Consider the following 25,628-nt stretch of genomic DNA (forward strand, 5'->3'; position numbering starts at 1 on the left):
TGCAAGAGACTTTAGAAATTTGAAAATTAAAGAAACAGGTTAGGGAAAGATTCTGGTTTTGAAACTTTGTTTGGTTTTGAAAGTGAGGTTAGTTTTATACTAATAATTGTGATGAAATATAAACAAACAAATTCTGTGTTATGAAACCCTGTTCTGCACATAAAGAAAAACAGTTTAAATGTCTGCTGTTTGTAAAAGTACTTGTCCAACTGAACAATCCATCTATCCAAAGGAAAACACAATAATAAGAGTCTGGTAATTCTGAAGACGGAAATGACTATAGTAAGCCAATTTACTTGATCTCACATTCAAAAATTCTGTTAATATAAAAATATTAAGCAACATACATATCAATCCTGAGCTGTCTTCTTTTAAGTTCTTCTATATGACAAAGGACAGATTCCAGCCTTTGTTTCTGGTGAACTGCCCTCTGTCCTGAGGTACGCTTCTTCCCATAGAGTTCTGCAGGGGAAGGAAGTTTCTCCCTGTGTGTTTCTCCTTTTGCTGATGGAACAAATGTCTCCATCTCCAGTAAATGTCGAAGAAGGTGGGGTCTATGTACTTCAGCACTGCTCATCTGAAAAAGAGCATAGGTCAGTTACAGTCTTCTACAGAAAATGTCCAATGCAATAGCAATAATGCCACATTCATCATGTGAAGGCTGAAAAAAATACTTGAATTTAATATTTTACTTGTGTTAAGAAATTCTGCTATCTTTATGTCTCTCACCACATACAATAGTAATATTTTTATTTATATAACAATATTTTTGAAAAGGACTGTAGATTCAGCAGGACATAACTGGTAATTTATACACCTGCCCAGATCTCTGTTTATGTTAGTAACCCCAAATAACCCATGATAATAGCCTACATTTTGAAGTTCCAATGCACTATCAACAACCTATCAAAAAGATTCATGCTGTTTTATAGCTCCTTTACAGTACTTTTTAAAGCAATAACAATACACAGATATACAAGTGTCACTCATACAAAACTTAAAATCCCCAAAAGAAAAAACTGAACCTTAGGAATATTCCATACAAAACGTACACCATGCCAATTCCTTCTTGATAACAGAAATGTGCATTTGACTGCAGATATGTCCAATCTAAACAATTCCAGATAAAGTAGGAAGGAAACGAAATGGCTCTCATGTTATTTCATGAAAATACTAGGAATAAAGCACCTCTAAATAGGAGAATGCTGTGAGGACTCCAGGACGAGAAAGAGATTACAAGAGTAAGAAACAGAAAAGAAAAAACCAGCAAGTATTTTTTAAACTAAATTTAAAATTGGATACTGTGTAATACTTGTTCAAAAATGTAAATTTGGTGCAGCACATTGGTACAATTCATATTTACAGTCCTAATCCAAAAAAAGAGAAATGAGAAAAAGAAAAAGTAAGCACAATAATTCTAGGGAAGTCTACTAGTCTACTACAAGTTTGGAGCCTCTGAGTGCATTCAGAATATACTTAGGGGTCATTCCATGTGAAATCAACCAATGGCCAACGCACTTCAGACTCAAAAAATTCTGGAAAAATTAACACTTTTAAACAAAATCAAAAATTAACATTTTGGATTTCATTTTCAGAGCACTCTAACAGCATGTGGGAATGAGCAAATAATTTTAAAAATTATTTTTATATATCCCAAAACAAAAACCTTACTTTTCTTTTACAAATCTTTCATGTTCATTTTCCATCCTAAAAACAGGCTGAATGCAACATGTGTCAATAATGGTAGTCATTGAGTTTTCAATCATGTTGCTGAACAGAAAATGCAGTTCTCCACAGTCAAATGAGTACCTGGTTACTTGAGAAAATCTCTGTTACAGCCCTACAGAAGATGGCAAACTCAAAGTCAGCTGAGTGCCTGGTGAAAACAATCAATTGATATTCACCACTGAAGCAGCAGCTGAGATCCTCTCCCCTCAAGATCACATTCCTGATGGATCAGATGCATCCCTCACATTAGACCAGTGTCCTATTGGAGGCTATAATGGGTACATGTATGATGAAAAATTTTGGATTGGTGTGATTCATGGCAAGAGTGAGGCTAAATCAGACATCATGATATGTTTCATGCATCCAAACTATCCTGCACAGTCATTCCTTCGGCCACCTAGAGATAATATTTGTTGGGAGCCATTACAGTGTGTCATTGAACTGCTTAGTGCACCTACAACGGTCAGTGGGAGGCAATACCATCTTGATCAAAAATGACCTACACTCTGCACTTCGACTGAAACAGAAATGAAATGGGTCACATTCCTGCTGTTGCAATACCAAGATGTTGACATTTCATTATAAATAGTGTTGTATTTAATGACAAATCAAGCAGCTGTTCATGTGTTATACTTAATGTGCCTTTGGTGATTTAATTTTTTCCATTAATTCCACACCCAGGTTAGTGATGAAGAACTTGATGGTTATCATTACTGACAAATAGTGAATTTAACCCATGTTTATAATAGAAAATAAAAATGATAAGATTCACATATTCTGAGAAAGAATTGACCATGTAGGATTCAAGAAAAATAATTTAAAAAATTTTTGGACATTCCCACAATGCATTAAGCTGCTCTGAAAATTACAAACCCAAAATTATTTTTTTACATTTGAGAGGTCTGCTGGTCAAACCCTGATGTAGTTTCTTATTTGTTTATTGCCTTCTGAAAAAAAACTCTGTGTAGGTATCAAAAAAATGGAAAAAAAATTAGCAGGATGTATCATTTAGAAGTATGCTTTCTGAAATGCTAAATATGGCAAAGCCAAAGACACAAAATATTTTTTTTTCATTTTTGAAGGTCTGCTCTTACCAAGTGGTATCATCTGGACAAAACATTTTGATTTTGTTACATACTATACCTATAAAGGTACCAGCATGTAAAATTTGAGCCTGCAAGATTGTTTAATTCTTGAGATATGGTCTTGTGAAACTGATGAAAAAATAAAGTCATGTCAAATTTGATGCCCCTCTCCCCTAACAAAATTGACTGTAACTTGGAAAGTATTGATCTTACATCAAAATAATTTTACTGACCTGGTATTTTTTTCAGAATTTTGTGACACCAAAGTGAGTGAGATTTCTGGAAAATCTATTGATTTGACATGGAATGACCCCTCAGTATGAGTAGACAGATGTACAAGAGTGCAACATGAACAGCGATTTAACACGTTTTTTGTGAAGTTGAAGAAACAGAAACATTTCAATTACTGACTGAGGCTTACAGTGAAGAGTGCATGTGCACATGTTTTTGAGTGGCAAAAGTCTGTGCTCAAAGGAATCCATTTTTTACTGGAACAAGCTGTGAAAGCAACAATGATGGAAATCCTCAACAGCCTTTCAGAAAATGATCTACGGAATTGCTTTGAATGCTGGCAGCATCGTACAGCATGCACCTAAGAAGATAACTGTTTTGGAGGGGATTGTTATTAGTTTTCTTAATTTGTTAAATAAAAAGAGTTAAAGGAACAGTCTTATTTTTTTTTTGTGATAGACCTTGTATAGTCACAGATGACACAGGCTGGATCCTTACCCGGCCAGGACACCTTTATGATACATTTTATCTCCGATTCTTGGCACTTTTTTCCTCAGGTATGTATATGCTCTGTTTGTCTTTTCAAAGGCGACTGTCATGGGTGGAGTTTCCATGTAAACAGTACAAAGCAGACACAGGTGTCAAGCTAATTACTGTGACAATGTCTACTAATATATTTTGAAAACGTGCATATGCAGGAGGTGAAAAAAAATGAAAAAAGTTACCATCAATCCACTTATGGTAATAATAGTAATTTGAGATTATCTCACCACTTGTCTAAAATCTAATTTGCTGTTTCAAGATTTACATTTATTTACTTACAAATTAACCAACAATATAAAAGAGCACAATGCAAAGTTTTTTTCAAACATTTAGACAGATAATCAGACAAGGTACAGATTTTCCTCAGTTTGTCTTTAAAGTCTCTGTCTCCATTTTTCAATCACCTTTAATCTGTTACAGTGTTTCACTGATTATTCTTGCTCATATAAATATGTACTGTGAAATCAGGAGAAAGAACTAATGTAACTGAAACAGGTAGGGGGTTTTATACTGGGATACAGAAGAACACAAGCCACCTGTAAAGATACAAGTATCAAAGTCATAGTGAATTTAACATTTTAATGCCCTAGTATGAAATTTTTATTGGACATGTGTTTTATATTTTTCTGTCACTAAGAGAGATGCCAAAATGCACAGCAAAGCAGAGACCAGATCAAAGATAAGAAAAAAGTCAAAATACCAGAGAGAAGTCTAAGATACTTATCATCAAAAACCCAATATACAAAAGCTGAAAGACAGCAAACAAGAAAGGTACATGCATTATCTAGATTCACTTTCCTCTTCAGCAGGGAGGTTAAATGTATCCACCCTATGATAATACAATATATTTCAACACCTTTACTTGTTCTGACATCTACTGAAGCTTAAATCTCTCCTTCTTTTCTAACTTGTACAAGTGCGCAGTACAGTCCTCCCTTACTGGTGGCATAACATCCTGGTATATGGCACCTGCTCAACTCAAAATAATAAGGTCACAGGCAGCACCGCTCATTAACGACACCAAGTAGCCTTCTTATCAAGACATCTACAACATGCACAAGCTTATTAAAGACATTGGCCATCCCACACAGTCACATTTCTCTTTCCTCCCTTCTGACAAACAGTATAGTAAATTCAAACTTACACCAGTAGGATCAGACACAGAATGTGTACTTGTATATTGCATATAATTATGTGTGTGTGGGTACTGGGATAGATAGATAGATAAACAGACACAGACAGACATTCTATGAATGCTGTTTTTAGAGTGTGCCTTTTATTGGCTTGCTTCATTGTACTATCTACACATGACAAGACACCTGTAGTTGAAAAAAAATCAACACTAACTACTGGAAACACTCCAAATTAGAACTGCAGAATTAACAACCTGCAAGAAATAACGGCTCTAATGATGAAAGGTTAGCTTTACTCCATTTGCAGCCCATTTTAAAATGCAAACATAGACACTGTATTTTTTAGAACAATATTAAAAATGCTTCACTTTAGAACACAATTTCCCTTGCCATATAAAGGAACATGATTGTGAAAAAATAACTTTGACTTGAAAAATACCTAATTAATCATTTAATTCAACTTGCTAGCATAGTATATGCAATTCACTGTTGTGGTATATTCAACTGTTGAAAAAAATTATACTAATTAGGGCAATGTTATTTTCAAATTCTGAGGACTACAGTTTTTTATAATAACCCCTAAATGTTTTGATTATCTGCTATAGTTTGTTTAATTTACACATGTGGAAATGTGTTTATTTCAAATATATTTAAGATATATGATGTGCAATAATCCTTGTTCAAAGTAAAGACAAAATCTTTTAGTGGTTTATAATATCTCCTAAATGTTTTGATTATCTGCAGTAGATTGTTTCTTACCTGTGGAAATGTTTATTTCAGATATATTTAAGATATATGATGTGCAATACTACCCCTTGTTCAAAGTAAAGACAAAAATACTGTATGCACAGTGGATTCAGAAAGTATTCATAACAGCAGACATAAATATATTCTGGTCCTCACAGATTATGGCAACCGCTATCCATATTCATTATAATATATAGACATGCTTAGGGGGCATCTTCTGGGCTCATGCAAGGTAAGTAATTCAACTCCAAAATGTATGGTCGAGCTGCCTATAGCTTTCTTTTCCCTTTTTGCCCACAGAACTGAAGACCTATAGACAAGACGACTGCCTTATCCTCAGAAGTCCCACCCCTTCCACAGCGTAGTGTATACAACATAGATTCCACCATGCCAGATGTTGGGGTTCGGTCTTTGACCTGCATCTGAATACAGTGGAGCTTGTCACCAGAATCAACATTAATTCTCTTTAACTTAAAAACTTTTTTAAGTTTTTTAACTTAAAAACTTTTTTTATGGCAAAACTTCATTCTATTCTGTTTGATATACATATATATATTTATTATATTATATCCATCCATCCATTGTCTAACCCGGTGAACTTTTTCATTTAGGGCCAATGTGAATAAAAACCATCATTTAAAAACTGCACTTTGTGTTTACTTGTGTTATATTTGACTAATGGTTAAATGTGTTTGATGATCAGAAACATTTTGTGTGACAAACATGCAAAAGAATAAGAAATCAGGAATGGGGCAAATAGTTTTTCACACCACTGTATATATATATATATATATATATATATATATATATATATATATATATATATATATATATATATATATATATCCACAGTGAAAACCTCTGCTATGGTGTGGCTTGCATTCTCCTGACAGGTTCAGATCAGATAATTCACTTACAGAAGAATGTCAATGCCATTATATCTAAATAAATTCTATGTCTGTTAGGCAATTTATGTAGTTAGTTTGTTTATCAGGTTAGCTACCTGTAGATTGTGTAAGTCCATGTCAACAAACAAAAGAGATCCAAAACTTTTAAAATAAAGGGACTGTTTCACAGGGACTATGAGAAACTGGAGAATATGCCTGCTCAAATAATCTGTTAATGCACCAGAAAGCCTCTAGTTATGATCACATAATTCTGTCAGACTTTATTTTTGACTTCTTCTTACCATAGCTGAAGTTGCATCTCTGTAGTCTTCTTTCCAGTTGCAACTGCAATAGACAAAATTATAATATGCACTTTGTAACTGACATTGGAGATTCAAGAACCTGTTTCTGTGTGCAATATGTTCTGTTAATCAACTGCACTTTGCAGCTTAATGCTACAAAGCAATATTTTGCAATACAATAATTCATTTTCATTCAAATTAATGTTTAACTTAATGATTACTTCCTGCCTTCATATGTTTTTTGAAGCTCTTAGAAATATGTATTTTCATTTTAATATACAGTATACAGAATCCATTGAGTTATTGTAGCATTTAGAATACAAGTCAATTTGTTTAATTATTTTTGTCTATATATAATTAGTCTTAAGTTGTTGTTATCCTGTTTTAAATATTTAGTCCAAATAATAAAAATGATCAGGCCTATTAAGTGCTTACAACAAGCAGCCATAGGTATGACTTAACTGCACCTATAAATATAGCAACTCATGCATAAAAATGCAAGTTTTTGGCATGAAAATAGTTAATTTTAGACTTTGACTTACACATAACAACTTTGATTACTTCTGATATATATGTAGAATGTAAGTGCAACTACTATTTTACTGTTGCATGGCCAACATACCCAGAATACCATATTTTGTTTATTCTAAACAGCCTTATTTTATTAAATTACCATATTCAAGACTGGGTTCAACCCAACAATTGCAATTTCTCACCCTAAATGTAAAATCAAACTATAGCCCTCACAATTGCAGAAAACTGACCTTCACTGGCACCAAGTCATGTAAACATTAACTGCATAGCAAGCATTGTGGTAATGTACATAAGAAGCAGTGCAAAACTTCAATGCTAGTGAGTAAAGTGGACATCATGTCAAGATATGCAGTAAAAGAAGATTTATGAGTGATTCAGAACACGGATGAATTCAGTCAGATAAGGGCTAATTAAGTGATGTTTGTCAGTCAAATTAATGTTACCAAAACAACCACTGTTGAGCAGCAGATCGGTATTTTACGCTGCTGGTGCATCTGGAGTCCCAAGAACCTTCTCGATGCAGATTCTTCATAGGACTGCAGTAAAGTTGTATTTCAGCCACCCCTAACCAAAACTCAAAAAGATAAATGTTTAGAATGGGATGGGCAGTTTTCTTCAGCAAGTGATATCATGCTACACTTGATACCTTGGGTATGGAGCTGGGGCATTATGTCAGGGATGTAAAGTGGAAACTGTGCAGTGCTCACAGTGTCATACTTTGACTTCAGTGTGTCACTACACTGGAGTTCAATCAGCTCCATTTGGAGGTTAGTTGGTGCGCTTTCCACATCAACTGCAAATGGATTACTAAGCAGTTCAAACCTACATTTCTGGGCATCAGAGTCGGCAAATCACGGGGTAAACTCAGCGCTGAGTAAGCCGAGTTTTTCAGCAAACTGTGCACTTGGGAACACGGCGGTAGAGATCTGCATTTTTATGGTTTGGCAGCAAGGAAAATGGCCCAGGTTTCCTTGCAACATTTGAGTCTCCCACAGGCACAATTTTGTTTTAAAAGCCCTCACGGCAGTGTACATGTCTGTGATGACACAGCCCCGTCCCTGAAGGTGCAGGTTCAGCACATCGAGATGGCTTGTGATGTCACAGAGAAATGGCAGCTCAGACAGAAACTCTACCTCTGAGCGCTGCTTGAAACATTTGTTCAGTACTTTTCCTCTGCTTAACCATCTCACCTCTGCGCGATACGGCATGAAAGCATATTCCAAACAACACTCCTCCAGAAAAGACTTGAACTGGTGGCGATTCAAACCTTTAGCTCTTATAAGTTAACTACTCATGTTATGGTGCTCATAACATGTTCCATCTACAGGGGTTTGCCACACAACGATTCCTGATGTATGATGCAGTGATAAACAGTTAGTTCACCTGCACAGTTCTCCCCCCTCATCTTCTCCCGAATCCTGGCCACCAATCCACTCTTTTGAGCGCACATTGCGAGCGCACCATTTGTCGTTAGTCCCACAAGTTTATCCCAAGGTAGCCTCACTTGAGTTACACATTTGGAAACCTCTTCAAAGATTTCTTTTGCTGCATTGATTTTAATCCCGAAATTCCTTCGTAACGGACAGATCTGAGTCCACTCTACGGATGAAGACTGAGAGCTGGGCAGTAACAGATTTTTCGCCGCTCTCATCCACAGCAAGGGAGAATGCAATGAAATCTTTTCCTTCTTCCATCAGGTGTTCATGTAGATTTGTAGCAAGATCACATGCACGATCAGGTACTGTGTTTCTGCTAAGGCTCACATTTAAAAATGCTTGACTTTTATCTGGGTGCATGACATCGCAAACTTTGATCATTCACTTTTTGACAAACTCTCCCTCATTAAAGGGCGAGACTGATTTTGCAATCTCTGCTCCTACAATAAAACTAGCCTTTACAGCAGCCTCACTTTGTGATATGGCTTTTGTGAATATAGTCTGTTGTGAAACCAAACTTCTTTTCATCTCCTCTACTTTCGGGCGCTTTTGCGCTATGTCCAGGTCATTGTACTTGTTGTGGTGTTTCGTTTCATAGTGTCTTCTTATGTCCTTTGGTTACAGCTATGTTGGCTCCCCACACAAGACAAGCAGGTCTGTCCTTTACATTTGTGAAAAGATATTCTGCTTCCCAATTTTCTAGAAAGCTTCTGTTTTCCACTTTTCATTTGGCCATTTGTGGGAGGGGTGGCCCAATGTGACTGATAGCATGAGGTCCCTAATGAATAGCAATGGGGCGGGGGGAGGGGGCGCTTGTGGGTCCTGATTGACACGGAAATGCACTAGCAGAGCATTCTGGGATTTGTAGTATTAACAGTGCATGCGCGGTCTACCAGCAGGCCAGCTCTAGTAGATACAGTATTTGGTATTTTCTGGCAGGCCAAATATAATTACACTGCGGGCCAGATTTGGCCTGCGGGCCTGAGTTTGACATTTATGGTCTATAGAAAAGCAGATGTAAGAGGTCAATTAAAAGTTAATACTAAAATTTCCCATAAACTGATTAAATCTCTCATTTCCTCATTACAATGACTGCTTAATATTATTCATCTTAGCGACATAGCCATTTAAAAACATTATTATTATACTACTAAGTACAACCTATTTTTCAACCTCCAAAAACAACAGGAATAAACTGTCCCAATATTAAAGAATAATGCAACAACATAAAAGCAATTACTTTTAGAAACAGACTGAAATCAATGAATATGTATGGGTCAACAGAAAATTCTGGATCTGAAGGAGTAATTTAATCAGTGAACACCATTTAAGTGAAGCAACTGTGTAGAAATAAAAAAAAATGAAATACAGAAAATATGAATCAAAACAAAACAAGTACTGTGTCAAGCATACACCAAATGACTGAGTCTACAGTTAAACAGTCAAACAGTACATAAATGAAAAAGAACTAACAGGCAAAATTTAAGTACTGGAAAAGCCAGCCTGGAACAGAGATGTTGGCCTTTTGAATAACAGTGAGAACCCTAACCGTGATAACACTGGAATAAGCACTATAGGAAGATACTCTATGAAGAAAGTCCTAGAAATCCTGCCATGTTTCTTCAAATGATCTACTTATAAATACGAATACTGTTGAGTGTAAATACGAATACTGTAGAATGGAAGCTATAATAAGAAATAAATTTAAAAAGTAATAATACACCAAATTAGAAAACAGTAATACAGGAACTAATCACTTTGTTTGTGGACGGCATTTTTATATCGCATTTGTGAATTGTTATTATTTGTGTGAGAGTTATTTTACTGATATTGAAAAGAAGTAAACACAAACACGCCGCTCTATCCCATAGAAGTGCACCCTGCGTCGCCCTCTCCCAACCCTCCTCTCTGGACTCCAGTACTGAGTCGCCTGCCGCCAGGCGCATTCTGACAGAGAAGTTTTATTTATTCGTCCACATGACTGTAACGGAAACTGCCACATTATAACTTTTTTTTAATTGGCAGTACTTGATAGTAGAAGAAATGAGGAAAACAGCTTTGGTTCTTTCTACTTTTTAACTGCGCCAAGCTGTAAACAATGTGAAGGCGACACTGCCTTCAGCGGCCAAGAGGTCATGAGAACAAAGTGGACGCTCTGAGGCGTGGAATGTCGGGCTGCTCCGCCAGGTTGAGAGCTTCGCAGTTTCGGGCAGCGTCCTCTCTTCTCGCACTGTTTGTGACACTTCGAGTACCCCCGTCCTGGGAGAGTGGAAATCTTTGCAAATGAGTGTGATCAGCACTAGCGAAGCAAAACTCTCTTTGTAAATTGCGCTGCACGACTACTTATCCATTAAGGTGAGTTCAGGTCACTAAAATCCCGCAACATTCAGGGTTGCTTTTGTGATGAATTCTTTTAAGAAGATGGAGGGTTTACATCTAAGAAGATGTACCGACCTCTTCATGTTAAGTTTTGGACTTGGGAATTGTTTGGACCTTCTGCCCGTTAAGCATGGAACGGCAGCGTCCACATTTCTCAGAATAATTTTTCTCTTAAATCACAGGCACGTAGTACAAGGTTGTCAGGCAGAAATTTGCAGGATTGCATAGAAAATGTCATTTCTATACCACAGCGGTCGTGTAGCGCCTTTCACAAGGGATCTGCTACTGAGAGATAATCCAAATACATTTAAGCTGCTGTTAGTGCTACTTACCTGTTGTGTTATATCGCCTTTAAAATGTACTTTACCTGAAAGCACTCCAGTACTGCCCAATGTACTGTATCTTTACTTCTTACATGTTAATGTTTTACTGTTTAATAATTTATATACTACATTTTATTTTTTCCCTTGCACTCAGTGAGCGAAGCCCCTGGGTAATCAGCTAGTGTAAAATAATATACTAAAAATACCCAGCATGGGTTTATAAGAGGGAGATCTTGCCAAACAAATCTTTTTTGAACAGGCAACCACAATAACGGACAAAGGCAACGCATATGACAAAATTACCTAGACTTACAAAAAGCCTTTGTTTCAGTACAACTCCAAAGTATAATTCTGAAACTAGAACCTGTAGGCAGGGTATCGGCACTTATGTTATGATTTGATTCAATTCCAATTAACAATGTTTTAATTTGATTCGGTATCAATATTTTCTTGACTGAATTAGCATGCACTGATACATTTGAAGAGGTGGCTTTTTTAGAAATTACTTAATCATTTGCAGATATACTAAAACTGGGAAACACTGTGGAGGCAGAAAAACAATTTAAGAAGACTTGGAAAATCTTCAGATCTGGGCAAACACTTGATCAGTTTAACACAGAAAAGTGTAAAGTGCTATATGTGGGCAAAAGGAATGGCAATTATAAACACAAGATGGGAGACATTGTCGTAAAGGAAGCAACCTCTTAAAAAGATTTAGGGGATGATGTTGAAACATTTTCAGTATCTAAGCAGTGTGAAAAAGTTATTAAAAATGCATATAAAATGTCAAGTTATATCATAAAAACCATTGAATATAAATCAAGAGACACTATGCTCAGACTTTATAATGCACTAATAAGACTGTATCTGGAGTATTGTGTGCATTAAGCTGTGTTGAGGAGAGCTTCCAAGTGAATTTCTGGACATGTTTAGTCCCAAGCAGAAAACACTATATGGGGACCTAATTTCAGTTTTAAATTCCTCAAAGGCATTGATAAAGTAGAACCAGCAGAATTCTTTAAATTCCACTCCTCGTCTCTTGTCTTCTCATTTCTTAAATTTAATTTGTTCTTGCATTCTAAACTGTAGCTGTTACAGTATCTAACTAACTCCACTCAACCACCTCCTTTAATTAAATACTGCAGTTATTGATGAGTCATTAAAGTATTTTTCTTATTAATACAGTACAAGAAGTTATGGATAAACCATCATGGCAAAAACAGACTATGTTCTCCAAAAGAAGGTAGATGTTCAAACTCAAGGAGCCATTAATTAAATGATAGTTGAAAATATCACTTGACAGTGAAAAGGTTCTTATATTTTTGCGACAGAGCCTACAGAAGAGATCATATCATTATGGCACAACCTCTAAAATCATCAATATCATTAAAGACCTATCCAACTTTTAATACAATGTTCAATATAAAGGCAATCCCATCAAAGCCTTTCCAGTTGAGTCTCGGGGTAAACAAAGCTGCCTGTTTTCCCACTATTTTTTACTGATGAGAAATGGTACACTCAACAAACATTTAGAATACCTTACTCGTATGAATCAGTTATCATTACTAAGTATATTCAAGCATAAAACTTGAGTATAAACAGTTAAATATTGCCACAAGAATTATTTGAGTGAAACAATATTGATATTAATATAGAAATATCACAACAACTACAGATAAATGGATAGGGTATCGAGATAAATCACCTTCAGCCACATATAAAACATTATAGAAAATCCTAGACTAACTTATATGGAATTAGAGTTCTGTATAAACAAAAACATAACATCCTTTTTAACCTTGAAACTATTCTGAATATCCAATGACATCTCAATTTTTAATATGATTTGGAATGTTGGGAAATCTAAAATTAATTCTGAATTAACTTTAAACATTCCACCATAAATCTCTCAGAATCATTAAGAAAGCCAGATGGTACATGAATGTTAGAAATCATACATGAGAATGATTAAGAAAGGAAGGCAAGAGTGGACAAGGAGAAAAAATAGATTTTGATCGTAATGCATTGAAAGGACAGCAAGCTCCATTGTAAAAATGATCCTATACTTGTCAACCAAAGGAAAAGAGGAAAAATAATGGTAACGAATGATGATTGTGCTAAGCACAGGAACTAACAAAGAAACCAGTACTATTTTTGGAGGAAATCATTAAAACAGCCTAAAGTAGAAGATGATAGAGGGATCTTAAAAAAGCCATATACATCTCTTGCCATTATAAAGTTAATGAGTTCATGACACTGTATAACTATCAACTCACTAAGACAGCTGAAGATTTTTAAAAAAATCTTCATGAAGAATAATAATAAATGATGTGTTAAATTCTGTTACAAAGAAACTATCAAGAAGAGAATGTTACACAAAAAAATGTCATTAAAAATAAATGAATGGCGAATTCACTGCAAGACAGCCATACTGTACATCAGTCTTTGATTTACTTAAGCAATACCATAAAAATTCTGAGAAATATTGCTCTCATGTTAAAATGATGAAAATCTTCTTAAGTTCAATAATAGATTAAATTTCCGAATGTGAAATGTGTCTAAACATTGTCAATTTCAGGGTATTGCTGCTCTGTGTACAGAGAAAGTCTGGGTAAATATATTGATTTTCCGATTAATCATTATTTTTGTTTAAATGATTCGATATCGGTTGTAAAAGTCTCAAGATCGATCTTGTGAATCTCTATCCTGTTCAATTGCTATATGCAGATTTTTGGTTATCTTCGTTTTTGGTGTTCGATCCAGTAGATGTCACTAATGCCCCTGTTAAGGTTTTCTATGGAAAAAGCATGTTATTATATTGCATAAAATGGTGTGTCCTCTTTAACTAAAATCATTGTCTTTGACACTTAAATCAGATGTGTGGATTCAAACGGTGTGTCGGTAAAGAATAACTGGATAAAAAGCTATGTGTAAGCTGTGCAACTCTGGCATTAATTATAGTAGTAACACAACAAATTTGAGAAATCAGTTATCCCAACATCACCCATAAACATAATCTCAGTCAACACCCAAATGAGTAAAGCCTAAACAATCTACAATGGAGACATCTGGCAGCTCCAAGCTTCTGTTTAATTTGACTAATGCCCGAAAAAATAACAAAATTTACACCAGTTTTTATCTGTAAAGATATGAGGTCCTACACCATTGTTGAAAATGGGATCTTTCAACAAATGATACAGGTTTTTGAACTGCATCATGCTATACCAACCAGAATGCAACTGAGTGAAGTCATTGTACTTAAGCTTTATGAAGATCTTAAGCAAAGCATCACCACGTCTCTCAGGCCAGTTTAGAGAACAGCAATAACAACATCCAAGGAAGAAGATTCCTATGTGATAATCACACAATAAAAATGACAGGGCATCTATGGCGGAGGTGTTACAGACAAGTACGCTGCATGCCAGTCACAAAAGGAGCAACTCCCCTGCCTATATACTCACCTGCTGAGATAATTCACTATTGTTCCAAAAACCTTTGTAGCAATTCCAATGCACTGTTCCATTGCGTGACCGCATTGATCACAAGTCTGTGTTTTGCAAAGTCCAATAAACATTGCTTCTTTTTAAGCATGTGGCTAACTGTACTGCTATGGTAGAAAAAGTTTGCAATGCACCTCACCCAGTAAAACAACCTGTAAATTGGTGGAATTTTCAGAGCAGCCAGCGATACAAAAGTGAACATCTGTGCAAAGCAGCCAACTTGAGTAGCTCCATAATAGCAGTATTACCAGTTACAATGGCCGGTTCTTTTTCTTTTATGTTCCATTCATTCAGTGCCACTTAGGGAATCAATTCCCGGACAGGTTTATCCATTCCCGGGAATTTAGGAATCCCGCATGTCATTCCCGGGAATCCCGGGCTCCCAGTGATGACACAATGCATGGGCATCTCACATGTGAACGGTTTTAGAACGACTGACATGTATTTTTAATAAAACTACTGCAATATGTTGACACCAATAAAAGACTAACCTTATCTACACGCAGTTCATGTTGTCATATAAGTACAGTATATGTATTGAGTTCAGGGGTGCCCAGTGCATAGATTGCGATTGACCGGTACATCGTGTTGCATTCAAAAATTTTTTTTTTTAATGTTAGTCTATCATATATCCTCCCTATGGCATTTGCCACTTGATTAACATACAGGGTGGCCAGTCTGAGATCTCTTTTCTTCTAACACACTGGTCATCCCGCATGCACGATCAAAAGCACGAGCTACTGCAAAACTCCGGCTGTGATCTAGTTAACCTTCCAATTTATATCAATTAAGGAAGGGATTAAAAAAAAAATGTTTGGGGATGGTATGGGCTGGATGTGGAATTGGAAGAGGATTTTTTCTCTCACAATGTCACAATCGATGTGAGGTGTTCCCTCTGACGTCACTTCCTGGTGTGGCGGAAGAGCACTCAGAAGCACTCCGGTCGTCCCTGGAGGGATTCTCCTCCATCTTCCCGGGTGTGGTGGAAGTAAATCAATCCTGGGCCCTCTGAGACTCAGGGCGCCCCCTGGCGGTGGCCACAGGTTCCAATAGGCGTAAGCCTCCTTGTTCGTCTCCTGTGGTCCTCCTCTGTTCCAGGGCGGTTGCCCCCTCATGGCCCGGAGGACGTACATGCCACCTTCCGGTCCTTCCAGGCGTCTCAGCCGGGTCGTAGCCCCAGCAACTCGCCACAATATATAAATATATATATATTTATACTGTATATATATATATATATATATATATATACTGTATATATATAGAATTTTTAATGTAGGTAGATCATTTTGACCTGGTTATTTTAAAAGTAGCTCGCAAACCAAAAAACTGTGGGCACCCCTGATCTAGTTAGTTGCGGTAATAAGAGCGTAGAAAGCACAACGTGTCCAGCGTACAGTCGTCCAGGTGAGAGCGTACTTCGTGCAGAGTACGCCAGACACTGAGAAAGCACGCTCTGCCTCCACTGAAGTAGGCAGCACAGTCATCAGATACAGATACACTTGTTCTAAACAACATCCGTGCTTGCCATTGCTCTGAAACATCGCCTTTTCAGCTTTTACTGATGCATCCAGTTTCTTGTCATCATTCAGTAATGGTAAGTTTCTTGGCACAATTAATGCGGATGCAACAGACTGACGCATTGCAATTTCAAGTTGCTGTTCAAAGCTGTTCTCTGACAGACGTCAATGAAGTCTTCAGTTTTCAACTATAACTCTGTTATTTCTTGATGGATTTTTACACTTTTATACAATATATATGCGAGCTTGGCCGTTCCCGGTTTCCCGGGAATTATAGCAGTTTCATTCCCGGGAATGCAGGAATGAAAAATGTCCGGGAATCCTGGGCTCCCGATTACCTAGTGCCACTGTCAACAAACATCAGCTCTAGATCTTCACTTTAAAATGCTTTCTTTTGGTCTGAGGAGGAACTGTGAGGACACAAGACGATGCAGCTACAAGTGAGCAACTGAAGATACATGTTGCTTGTAGAATTATAGAAAGACGCAAGTCTTCTCGCTGTATCTTTAATTTCCACTATTACCAGATTATTTTAAATGTCCAATAAGTGAATACATTTGGTTAACAGTTTAGTTGAAGGATGTCTATATGGTGATTCATGACACGAATAGGTTATTGAATAACACTTATTATTTAAAAAGCAATATTTGATTAATCTATATTAATATTATTCATGTGGATTCTGATGCGTTGATATCTGTTTGTTAAATTAAGGTGAATTTTGAACGAATGTAGTGCTGTGAATGTTTTTTTTTTATTTTGTTCCACATCTTACAAATACTGATGTTACCTGTTCATTACTAATCAAGTATTTCTTCTTAAATGTCATTCCATGTTAATGCATACGTTATGAAGTCACTATGTAGACACTCTTCAAATAAAGTGTTACTGAAATTTGTCACTTTATATTAATGTTCTTCATCCATGATTAAGTAATTTCTAAAAAAACCACCACTTCAAATGTATTAGTACATGCTAATTCAGTCAAGAAAAAGTTAATACTGAATCAAATTGAGGCATTGTTAATTGGAATTGAATCAAATCACAACATAAGTGCCGATACCCTGCCCTACAGACAGTTCAAAACAAAAAATAATAATAGATTATATAGATAACAGAAAAAATAATAGATAATCTATTTTACTTCACAATGACACCTGGAGTTGCAGGCTGTTAAAATACAGCACTGAAAGTAAAAAAACATCTGGCCTACAAACTGTGCAAGAAATTTCTATATATTATACTTAAGAGAGAAGTAATCTGGAAGGTTTCCTAATATACGGCTTTGATTCTTTTAAGTCCTGTTCTGGATATGGGAAACCATGCTTGCCTGTTGTGTTTATTGGGCCAACTCTTTCATGGAAACTAGATCTTGTCTTATGTAGTATACGTATTAAAGATGACTGATAGGCAGGGATCCTGAAGCCAACTCCACATCCCTCAGAAATAGTTCACGACAGTAAACAAAACTATATAGTTCATTACTGCATTTAATATGGTGAAAGCTCTTGAGCATCAACTCCTAAATACATCAGAAGCACTTTACAATATCATTGAGTTTTCCAGTTCTACCAGTGATAAACTGGGAGGTTGATTGAGGCTCATTATGCAATGATTTTATAATCTTTCCTTTCTCTTCTTCACTTACATAGTTTTATAGTTCTACTCCACTTGCAGGACATTTTCTCAACATTATTTACATCTGTGCAAACAAAAAATCATGTGGCTCAAAAATCAATGAAAATAACTGGAGATAAAGAATTTACTTATCAAGTGCCACATCTGTGATGACGAAATGTATTTTTTGTGAATTTAATGAGGTATAATATATTTGCCTTTCGTCATATCTCTAGTGTGAATAATGAGATTTAAGTAATATATGTTTGTTTTGTTCTGTTGTCAAGGCATTGAACATTTCTGGAAAGCTAGCTTTTTTTTTTTTAAACTAGTAGACGACTGTGTATACTCTTATCATTTTTTGGGGGTAAGATCTTTATTTTAGTTGTCCTTTCCATATCCATTTTGTCTTTCTTGTTTACAATTTCTTTTGCCAAATGTTTTATGTGAGAAATATTTTAAATTCATTACTTTTTACCATAGCCTTCATGCTACTCAGTACATGCCAGTGGTCTACAAGTTTCTGGTTGAGCACAGTAAGTTAATCTTTTTAATTCTTTAGAGTACTCAAGAATGTTATGCAAAAACAAACAGGATGAACCTTGACTGACACTTGGTTGTAATGCAGTTCTGTTTATCATTACTGTATGATTAGCATGACGACAGTTCTCAGTTCTCACTCCTCAATAGTGGTTGATGTTAATAACCATCCCAAGCATTTGGCATCCACCATACCTGTCTTACCATTTCTGAACATTCCTATCCAATCAATTACACGTTGGTATTGTAAAGCATTTTTCCCCGTACTAAGATCAAAAATGGGTGACCTTTATCTCCTTTAACACCTACTCACAAAAATCAAAAGACATTTTCTCTTTTCTTTCGTAAAAATAATTATCTGGTTAGTACAACTGACAACAAGGTCAACGACACATGGCTGCCAGACAAAGGGCTGTAATGCTTCAATGCTTCAGCAAGGAACTTTAACAAAAACAGCTCAGAAAAATATGTATAAAATATTTTTGAAGAACCTCTTTATCTGGGCCCTTAATTATGCATTGTGCACTTCCTAATGCCTGTAACTGGTGCTTCATGTGAATATGCGTTCTGTGGTATGCATTATTTAAAATACAAAAAGAAATTTTGATTGGTAAAAAGAAGTAACTTAAAAAAATAAATAATTGCAAACACAATGACAGTCCTACTGGAATAGTTTCATCAACACTGACTAAACAAACAATATATTTTTCCTAAATTTTACAGGAGTAAACAGCATTACAATATATTGTGGATTATTTAATCAAATACTGTTCTTCCACCGGGGCGGCACGGTGGCAGCGCTGCTGCCTTGCAGTTAGGAGACCCAGGTTCGCTTCCCGGGTCCTCCCTGCGTGGAGTTTGCATGTTCTCCCTGTGTCTGTGTGGGTTTCCTCTGGGTGCTCCGGTTTCCTCCCACAGTCCAAAGACATGCAGGTTAGGTGCATTGGCGATTCTAAATTGGCCCTACTGTGTGCTTGGTGTGTGGGTGTGTGTCCTGCGGTGGGTTGGCACGCTGCCCAGAATTGGTTCCTGCCTTGTGCCCTGTGTTGGCTGGGATTGGCTCCAGCAGACCCCCGTGACCCTGTGTTCGGATTCAGTGGGTTGGAAAATGGATGGATGTTCTTCAACCATTGTATATACAAGTCATAAAATATAGCAATAAACAGACAGAAAAGACACTGAGTATGTAGAACATGATGTCAGGGGCAACCGGAAGAGGGTCAAAGCCCACCCTGGATCACGTGCCAATGCCAATGCCTTGGGGACCTGTTGCCCCAGCACTTCTGCCACACCAGGAAGTGCTGGGGGGTAGACTTTGGAGAACAGCCAGCACTTCCGCCACGCTGGGGCATGGCCAACGGGGGAGTGTCGGAAGCACCTGGAGCTTGTCCGGGTCATGTATAAAAGGGGCCGTCTCCCTTCATTCGAGGCTGGAGTTGGGTGGAAGCAGGACGAGGCAAGAGGAGAGTGTGGAGGCGGCCCGAAGGAGGCATTTGTGGCCAGGACTGAGTGAGAGTTGGGGTTTGTGCACTAAGGAACTGACTGGGTCTGTGACCATATTTGTAAATAATTGTGTAAATAAACGTGTGGTGGTTTGATGAACAACATGTCCACCTGTCTGTATCCGGGCCGCATCCACAATGTATAAATTAAACAAATTTTAATTTAAACGTAATTTAGGAATATTCTGAGAAGAAATGGAGCACCTTATTTGACTAGTTATAATAACTACTGCATGCATTAGATTTTAACTAATCAGAAGAACAATAAGGAGTCTATAACAACATATATAATGTCATCTAACAATTTCTTCATAAAGTGACTTCAGCACTAGTCAAAGCAAGACCAGGTCTATGTTGCAACAAATCGTAAAAACATAGTCACATTTTGGACTATTCATGTACAGCTGATGATTTTAAATTTTTATTACAATATTGTGTCTGGAGTAAGAGATGTTTTCTTGTGGTTTAACAGCTTGCTATTAATAAAACTTGGTTATTCTGGTTCACAGCTTCATCTGCCCAGGAACATTTAAGAGAAAAAACATCATTGACATATAAAGACAATAATAACTCATGCTGTAAATATATCTTCACTTCATACCTGGGTTGTTTAAAGAAGTCATCTGTATATGACACCAGTGATGCTGGAGATTGTAAACTTGGTCCACATGTACTGGGATCAGATCGTGTCACTGATTTTGATTTCCTAGAATAGTGAAGCAATGGTAAAGTGGGGATGCAGACATAGTCCAGTACAAGTAACAGATACATACCCATCTACTCATTCTTAAGCCAGTTTATAATGGTATTATTGTTATAGTATCGCCAATATGAAACTGGGTATAACCAATAATTATTATTCTAAGTAGAAATAATATATACACAGTATACTAAACTCAGAATAAAAACCATCAAAAACAACTAATGCAAACAATAAAAATAATACATTTAAAGAAAAATAAAAACAAATTAAGTGAACAACACAATAATAATCAAAGAAACAAAAGTAATAAAGTTGAAGAAAATTTGTGGGTTATATCATTATATTTTAATTTAAAACAACCTGTTTCTCTTCACATTTGTTTACAAAAATGTAGGAAAAAACAATACAGTAATAAAGAAACTGAAAGAGTACATACATATAAACATACAGAAGAGTAGCAAAAAAAACAAACAACTGAAAAAAGATGTGTAACCAACTAGAAAAATGTTAAGTACGCAAACCAAACAAAACAAAAAAGAAAAGATAAAAACCACAAAGAAACTTACAAGCTGAATTACTCAAGAGAAGGGGGTATATTTATTCAGTGAAACAACAATAGGAGCGTTGATATAACACCAACTACCATTACTGTAATCCATCCATCCATCCATCCATTCTCTTCTGCTTATCTGGGGTTGGGTCGCAGGGGCAGCAGCTTGAGCAGAGAGGCCCAGACTTCCCTCTCCCCGGCCACTTCTTCCAGCTCTTCGGGAGAATCCCAAAGGCGTTCCCAGGCCAGCCGGGAGACATAGTCCCTCCAGCGTGTCCTGGGTCTTCCCCGGGGCCTCCTCCCGGTTGGACGTGCCCGGAACACCTCACCAGGGAGGCGTCCAGGAGGCATCCTGATCAGATGCCTGAGCCACCTCATGCTGACTCCTCTCGATGTGGAGGAGTAGCAGCTCTACTCTGAGCCCCTCCCGGATGACTGAGCTTCTTACCCTATCTTTAAGAGAAAGCCCAGACACCCTGCGGGGGAAACTCATTTCAGCCGCTTGTATTTGCGATCTTGTTCTTTCGGTCACTACCCATAGCTCATAGAGTAGAAACATTGATCGACTGATGAATTGAGAGCTTTGCCTTACGGCTCAGCTCTTTTTTCACCACGACAGACCGATGCAGAGCCCGCATCATTGCGGATGCCGCACCGATCCATCTGTCGACCTCACGGTCCATTCTTCTGTCACTCATGAACAAGACCCGAGATACTTGAACTCCTCCACTAGGGGCAGGATCTCTCCCCCAACCCTGAGAGGGCACTCCACCCTTTTCTGGCTGAGGACTATGGACTTGGATTTGGAGGTGCTGATTCTCATCCCAGCCGCCTCACACTCAGCTGTGAACCGATCCAGAGAGAGCTGAAGATCACGGCCTAATGAAGCAAACAGGACAACATCATTTGCAAAAAGCAGTGACCCAATCCTGAGTCCACCACACCGGACCCCTTCAACACCCTGGCTGCGCCTAGAAATTCTGTCCCTAAAAGTTATGAACAGAATCGGTGACAAAGGGCAGCCCTGGCGGAGTCCAACTCTCACTGGAAACGGGCTTGACTTACTGCCATTAATGCGGACCAAGCTCTGACACCGGTTGTACAGGGACCGAACCAGCTCTTATCAGGGGGTCCGGTACCCCATACACCTGGAGCACCCCCCACAGGATTCCCCGAGGGACACGATCAAATGCCTTTTCCAAGTCCACAAAACACATGTAGACTGGTTGGGCAAACTTCCATGCACCCTCCAGGACCCTGCTAAGAGTGTAGAGCTGGTCCACTGTTCCGCGACCAGGATGAAAACCACACTGTTCCTCCTGAATCCGAGGTTCGATTATCCGACGGACCCTCCTCTCCAGAAACCCCGAACAAACTTTTCCAGGGAGGCTGAGGAGGGTGATCCCTCTATAGTTGGAACACACCCTCCGGTCCCCCTTTTTAAAGAGGGGACCACCACCCGGTCTGCCAATCCAGAGGCACTGTCCCGATGTCCATGCGATGTTGCAGAGGCGTGTCAACCAAGACAGTCCTACAACATCCAGAGCCTTAAGGAACTCGGGCATATCTCATCCACCCCAGGGCCCTGCCAGCAAGGAGTTTTTTGACCACCTCGGTGAATTCAGTCCCAGAGATGGGAGAGCCCACCTCAGAGTCCCCAGGCTCTGCTTCCTCATTGGAAAGCATGTTATTGGGATTGAGGAGGTCTTCGAAGTACTCCCCCCACTGACCCACAGTGTCCCGAGTCGATGTCAGCAGCGCACCATCCCCATCTATATACGGTGTTGACACTGACTGCTTCCCCCTCCTGAGACGCCGGACGGGGACCAGAATCTCCTCAAGCCGTCCGAAAGTCGTTCTCCATGGCCTCTCCATACTCCTCCCATGCCAGAGTTTTTGCCTCAGCAACCACAAAGCTGCATTCCGCTTGGCCTGCCAGTACCTATCAGCTGCCTCCAGAGACCCACAGGACAAAAAGTCCTATAGGACTCCTTCTTCAGCTTGACGGCATCCCTCACCGCCGGTGTCCACCAACGGGTTCGGGATTGCCGCCACGACAGGCACCGACCACCCACGGCCACAGCTCCGGTCACCCGCCTCAACAATAGAGACACGGAACATGGACCATTCGGACTCAATGTCCCCCACCTCCCTCGGGATGAGGTTGAAGTTCTGCCGGAGGTGGGAGTTGAAGCTACTTCTGACAGGGGACTCTGCCAGCCATTCCCAGCAGACCCTCACAACACGTTTGGGCCTACCAGGTCTGACCGGCATCCTCCCCCACCCAAAGCCAACCCACCAGCAGGTGGTGATCAGTTGACAGCTCTGCCCCTCTCTTCACCCGAGTGTCCAAGACATATGGCCGCAAGTCCGATGACACGACCACAAAGTCGATCATCAAACTGAGGCCTAGGGTGTCCTGGTGCCAAGTGCACATATGAACACCCCTATGCTTGAACATGGTGCTCGTTATGGACAATCCGTGACGAGCACATAAGTCCAATAACAAAACAGCGCTCGGGTTCAGATTGGGGGGGCCATTCCTCCCAATCAAGCCCTTCCAGGTCTCACTGTCATCGCCCACGTGAGCATTGAAGTCTCCCAGCAGAACAAGGGAGTCCCCAAAAGGTATGCCCTCTAGCACCCCTCCAGAGACTCCAAAAGGGTGGATACTCCAAACTGCTGTTGGCATACGCACAAACAACAGTCAGGACCCTTCCCCCCACCGAAGGCGGTGGGAGGCCACCCTCTCATCCACCGGGGTAAACCCCAATGCACAGGTTTGAAGTCGGGGGGCAGTAAGTATGCCCACATCTGCTCGGCGCCTCTCACCGGGGGCAACTCCAGAGTGGTAGAGTGTCCAGCCCCTCTCAAGGAGATTGGTTCCAGAGTCCAAGCTGTGCATCGAGGTGAGTCCGACTATATCTGGCCGGAACCTCTCGACCTCGCGCACTAGCTCAGGCTCCTTCCCCTTCAGAGAGGTGACATTCCACGTCCCAAGAGCCAGTTTCTGTAGCCGAGGTTCAGACCGCCAAGGTCCCCGCCTTCGGCCACCATCCAACTCACACTGCACCCAACCTCCTTGGCCCCTCCCATAGGTGGTGAGCCCATGGAAAGGAGGATTAATTACTTACTGTAATTAATGTTATTAATACAAGCTTCATATTAGTCAACTGACCTGCAGTGATTTGATATTTGGACATTCGAAGAGTAATGAGACTATACACTAAAAATGATAAAGTATATAGATAAACACTAAATTTAGGTTACCTGAAATATTACTTTACAAAAATTCAAGGAACAGATACAAAAACAGTTTGGGCTGATGACACAAGCTCTGGAAATATGACATTGAGACTAAATGGCAAAAAGGTAAACATCTCCACTTAAACCCTTAAACTGTCCACTATGCACACACATGTTCTAAATGATTAGTTAGGTACACATTTTAATTAATGGCATGTGTAACAGATTTTTTTGAACTTCAAAGTTAATTAAAATAAAAAGAGCTTTTTCATGATACAAATTTCTTTAAACCCTACTTACGCAATACACGTGTATGCAACCACTGTAGCTACAGCGGACATTTTCCTGTGCTATTAGGTCTACTTATGTGGCATCCTTACTTTTGAGGATAATGCACATCTCCTGAAAATATTCGCAGTGGTCACATTAACAACTTCCTTGTTTTACAAGTACTAAATACAGAGTATTACCAAGTATAAATGGATGTATAGTTGGATGGACAAGCAGACATACAGACAGACAGATAGATTGATCAATCTTTATTTGTCCCACTTGGAACATACTGTTTGTAGCTTTTACAATAATTACAACAATCTGGTACATGTGTATGGCACTACTCCCTATACTGTACATACTTTTTAAAGAATTGTGCAAATATATTTACATTTGTTATCATTGTATGCAAAGGCACTTACAACTCACAATCAATTCTTATATGATTATACCCAGAGGTACAGTGAATGATTTGCTCACATGTTGAATCACTGAAGGGCACCCAGTAAGTTGCATTCCGTTTTACCATTTAGTTTTATCCACAAAGCCATACTTTCTACACATTAAGAATTAAAAAAAAGAAAACAATCATATGATTTTGTGCTTACTTGGCAAAAGGTAGAAATATGTCTTCGGTGTATTGATGACTAAATTCTTTAGCAGACATACCTGGAAGCATCTTTACAAAGAAAAAGTTTAGAACATAGTTGGTCAATAAGTAGATACTGTAACCACAACATATGACCCTGTCTCACAAGAAAAAGTTAGAAGTCCATGTTTTTAAAAGTTTTAGATACCTGAGATCACTTGCATTCCTTTGAAAAAAATAAATGAAATAGTAAAGAATACACT

At 38.5% G+C, this 25,628-nt stretch overlaps 1 protein-coding gene across 1 annotated transcript in view; it reads right to left on the reverse strand.

The window, feature by feature from the left end:
• The window catches only part of LOC120525146 (protein INCA1-like), a 75,948-nt gene that overhangs the window by 27,865 nt on the left and 22,455 nt on the right, over positions 1-25,628 (reverse strand). Inside the window, exons 2-5 of the mRNA XM_039747210.1 lie at positions 25,385-25,455; positions 20,606-20,710; positions 6,657-6,699; positions 348-577 (exon numbers count right to left, since the gene is read on the reverse strand). Of these exons, the coding sequence (XP_039603144.1) occupies positions 348-577; positions 6,657-6,699; positions 20,606-20,710; positions 25,385-25,455 (449 nt within the window). The remainder of the gene's footprint in view (positions 1-347; positions 578-6,656; positions 6,700-20,605; positions 20,711-25,384; positions 25,456-25,628) is intronic.

This window comes from Polypterus senegalus, chromosome 3 (assembly GCF_016835505.1).
Source record: "Polypterus senegalus isolate Bchr_013 chromosome 3, ASM1683550v1, whole genome shotgun sequence".
Lineage (NCBI taxonomy): Eukaryota > Metazoa > Chordata > Cladistia > Polypteriformes > Polypteridae > Polypterus > Polypterus senegalus.